The sequence below is a fragment of the Monopterus albus genome, unplaced genomic scaffold (assembly GCF_001952655.1).
Source record: "Monopterus albus unplaced genomic scaffold, M_albus_1.0 scaffold28.1, whole genome shotgun sequence".
Classification (NCBI taxonomy): domain Eukaryota; kingdom Metazoa; phylum Chordata; class Actinopteri; order Synbranchiformes; family Synbranchidae; genus Monopterus; species Monopterus albus.
The window spans coordinates 3596479-3600280 of NW_018127908.1; the positions used below are offsets into that span (position 1 = coordinate 3596479).

Sequence of the window (3802 nt, forward strand, 5' to 3'; positions counted from 1 at the left end):
GAGCGGTTCGGGGTTTGTGATAATGGTCGTTGGCCACTGGGGGTGCTGGACTCTGAGGTGGAGGGCACTGGACTGTCTGAGCTGTTGCCCTGGAAACAAATTTAAAGAAGAGGCATTTGACAGTCTCCATGATCAGAACATTAATGGTTAGTCATCAAAAACAATAACAGAAAAAAACAGTTTTCCTCATTAATAAGCAGATTTTGTCATAAGTGTGGAATTGTACTATGTATTATTGTTGAGTGTTCACAAAAATGTCTGCTGAGTAACAGAGTAATAGAAGGTTTACAACTTAACAGTTCATGTGATCTTACATCCATTTGCATATTGCAATAGATCTACATAGCAGTATTAGAAAAACTATAATAATAATATTTCAACTTTAATATCCTGCCTAAGATTTTATTTGGCAGCATGTTGCAAATACTTTCTACAGCTTTAGACTATATAGTCAGCAGTTTCCTAACTATAAAATGTTTAATGATTCTTGGCTCGCCCCTCAGTGCAACAGAAAGAAGCCCTCATCATAGGCTCTCATCAATCACTTTGGTGGCCTGAAGAACAGTGGCATTCACATATGAACATCTGCCTGCTCACCAAAAACAATATGAACATGAACTAACATGTAAAAAGGCAAATTAGCTGCTTCATTTTAATTGTACACACTTCAAAGTATGTTTTGTCCCTAGTTCTTGTTATTTTATGACCATGCTGGGGGTTTTTTTTAGTATGTCTGACCTACCTGTTTGTCTTGGGGATGTGCTCTCTCTACGCTGGAGGATCGTGACGGCTGTAAGCTCCTTTCTTCTGAGTTACAACGAGATGTGTCTGGAGAGAGGAGGTGACAGCGCTCCTTGGACCGTCCACGCTCCCTGTCACTCTGCTTCCAGTGTTCAGACCGAGCAACTAAAAGGAGATTCAAGAGAGGAGACAACACAAAATGACAGATTAAGAGAAGAAGAAAGGGAAAATTGTGAGTAATGCTGCATAAAGACTTACAGAGGTGGACCCCAAAAAAATGAACAAAAAAAAAACAACCCTAAAACTATAAACTCATCATAAACATTCATCCCAGAACACTAGCCATTTATAAATAAAAGTTTGTCCATTTAAGTTGACACAACTATCTTGTTATGCCATTAATATATTAATTGTTTGGTTAATATCTTAACTTTCTCATCTTGCCAATGTTGATTTTTAGCTACTCTTTGTAACTGAGTCATGCTATTGATAAATCAGGAAAATAAAACCACAATAAGGGATCTTTTTGGCCACTAGGGAGAAGTGGGAACAAGCTGTAAACAGCATTTGTTTTATGAAGTTTGTTAGATTACCATTTTAACATACAGTTGCTCAATCACACATCCAGCAGACATGAAACAACATTAGCAATTATTTGGAGTAATATTTCTGGTCATGAGATGGATTTAACTTTGTAAAATGATTGCAAATGATGAGAAAGAAAGAAATATGTCATGCTGTACAGTCCATAAACCGATGTGGTATAGTAATAACAGGTGAGCAGGACTAACCAGCAGCCTTATAGCTCTTGTGACGAGGTCGATACACTCGCTCAGGGCTTTTCTCCTCTTGCCAAAGACCGTTCACCTGCTGTTCCCCAGCAGTGGAAGCTGAACGCTTCATGGAGCCACTTTCAACCTCCGTCTGCTTGTATGTAAAAACACGCACAGACAACCATGCAAACACAGTGCAATTCAGAAATAAGCAGACCATTACAGAGTAGAGACATAGGAGAACTGTTGTATTGATTTCATTTTAATTGATGGTCTGTCTAGCACAACGTTTATGTAGTAGGTGTGTGTGTGTACTTGTATTGCTGATGTTGTGCTTACAGAAGTGTTGTTGTCGAGCACTGACTGCGTTCAGACTCAGAAGTTGGAGACAAGGACTTGGACCATAATATTTTGGTATAAGATATTGACGTGATTTTCACACTGTTCACTTCTAGGTAGTATGTGTGTGTGTGTGCGTTTGCGAGTGCATTTGTTTAGCTATTGTGTCACACGTAGTAAGTAATCTCCTTTTAAAGTGTTGAGAGCTGTGTCAGTTGTGTTTAATGCAAACCTTGATGACTCTGACTTGGGTAATTGCTCTAATACTTAGCTGTAGGTATTCATGTTGTATGCCCATTTTTGTCCTCATTCTTACCAGATTTTCCTGTTGACTAGCATCAATGTCGGAGCTGATGGGGGGCATAAACAGTTCCTGGGGTGAGATTGGACTCAAAGCTACAAAACCTCCTCTGGTCCTGTATTAGGGCAGACAAAAAATAGTAGTCAAACAGAAAAAAAGTACACACAAAAGTACACAAATCTGCATGCATGCACAGACTCACAGGGCTGAACCCGCGCTATGAGCCATCATCGGCAGGGGCTGGGTGTTGGACAGAATATCCTCTGGGAGGGTTGAGGCATCCAGGCGCTTGAACATCAAGCTACTCTTCTGAAATGAGAGACAGAAAAACAACATGTCAAAGTTTTGTTCCAATTTTAATTCCAGCTTAGTCAGGCCACATTCCATACTTGTCCTCTTAGATCTCAGTGCTGCTTTTGACACCATTGATCACAGCATCTTACTGCAGAGACTTGAACATGTTATTGGGATTAAAGGAACTGCGCTAAGTTGGTTCAAATCTTATTTATCAGAAAGATTTCAATTTGTTCATGTTAATGACGAATGTTCCACACAAACTGAAGTTAGTCACAGCGTTCCACAGGGCTCTGTGTTAGGTCCAATTCTCTTCACTTTATACATGCTCCCTTTAGGCAATATTATCAGGAAGCACAACATAAATTTCCATTGCTATGCAAATGATTCTCAGTTATATTTATCTATGAAGCCAAATGAATCAGGTCAGCTGGTCAAACTTCAAGCATGTCTTAAAGACATAAAGGCCTGGATGACCTGCAACTTCTTACTTCTAAACTCTGACAAAACTGAAGTTATTGTGCTTGGGCCTGAAAACCTTAGAAATCTGCTGTCTAATCATATAGTTACTTTAGATGACATAGCTCTTGCCTCCAGTACTACTGTGAGGAACCTGTGAGTCATCTTTGATCAGAATATGTCCTTTAAATCACACAAAATCCAAGTCTCTAGATCTGCCTTCTTTCACCTGCGCAATATTACAAAAATCAGGAGCATCCTGTCTCAAAGTGATGCTGAAAAACTGGTCCATGCATTTGTTACTTCCAGGCTGGACTACTGTAACTCTTTACTATCAGGATGTCCCAATAATTCCCTAAAAAGCCTCCAGTTAATCCAAAATGCTGCAGCCAGAGTACTGACAGGAACTAGCAAGAGAGATCATATCTCTCCCATATTAGCTTCTCTCCACTGGCTCCCTGTAAAATTCAGAATAGAATTTAAAATCCTTCTCCTAACATACAAAGCCCTTAATGACAAGGCTCCATCATATCTTAAAGACCTCGTAGAGCCTTATCATCCTAACAGAGCACTTCGCTCTCAGAGTGCAGGTTTACTTGTGGTTCCTAGAGTCCACAGAAGCAGAATGGGAGGCAGAGCCTTTAGCTATCAAGCTCCTCTCCTATGGAACCAACTCCCAGTCTCAGTTCGGGAGGCGGACACCCTCTCTACCTTTAAGATTAGACTTAAGACGTTCCTTTTTGATAAAGCTTATAGTTAGGGCTGGATCAGGTGACCCTGAGCCTTCCCTTAGTTATGCTGCTATAGGCCTAGGCTGCTGGGGGCCCCATGATGCTCTGAGTTTCTTTCCCCTCCCCTCCTGCTCTCCTCTCCTCTCCTCTCCTCTCCTCCCCTC

General features: G+C 40.7%; 1 protein-coding gene across 1 annotated transcript in view; it reads right to left on the minus strand.

Annotated features, from left to right (window-relative positions):
* The window catches only part of cacna1eb (calcium channel, voltage-dependent, R type, alpha 1E subunit b), a 48648-nt gene that overhangs the window by 793 nt on the left and 44053 nt on the right, over positions 1-3802 (minus strand). The window contains exons 44-48 of the mRNA XM_020595874.1: positions 2357-2463; positions 2170-2269; positions 1533-1665; positions 743-906; positions 5-89 (exon numbers count right to left, since the gene is read on the minus strand). Of these exons, the coding sequence (XP_020451530.1) occupies positions 5-89; positions 743-906; positions 1533-1665; positions 2170-2269; positions 2357-2463 (589 nt within the window). The remainder of the gene's footprint in view (positions 1-4; positions 90-742; positions 907-1532; positions 1666-2169; positions 2270-2356; positions 2464-3802) is intronic.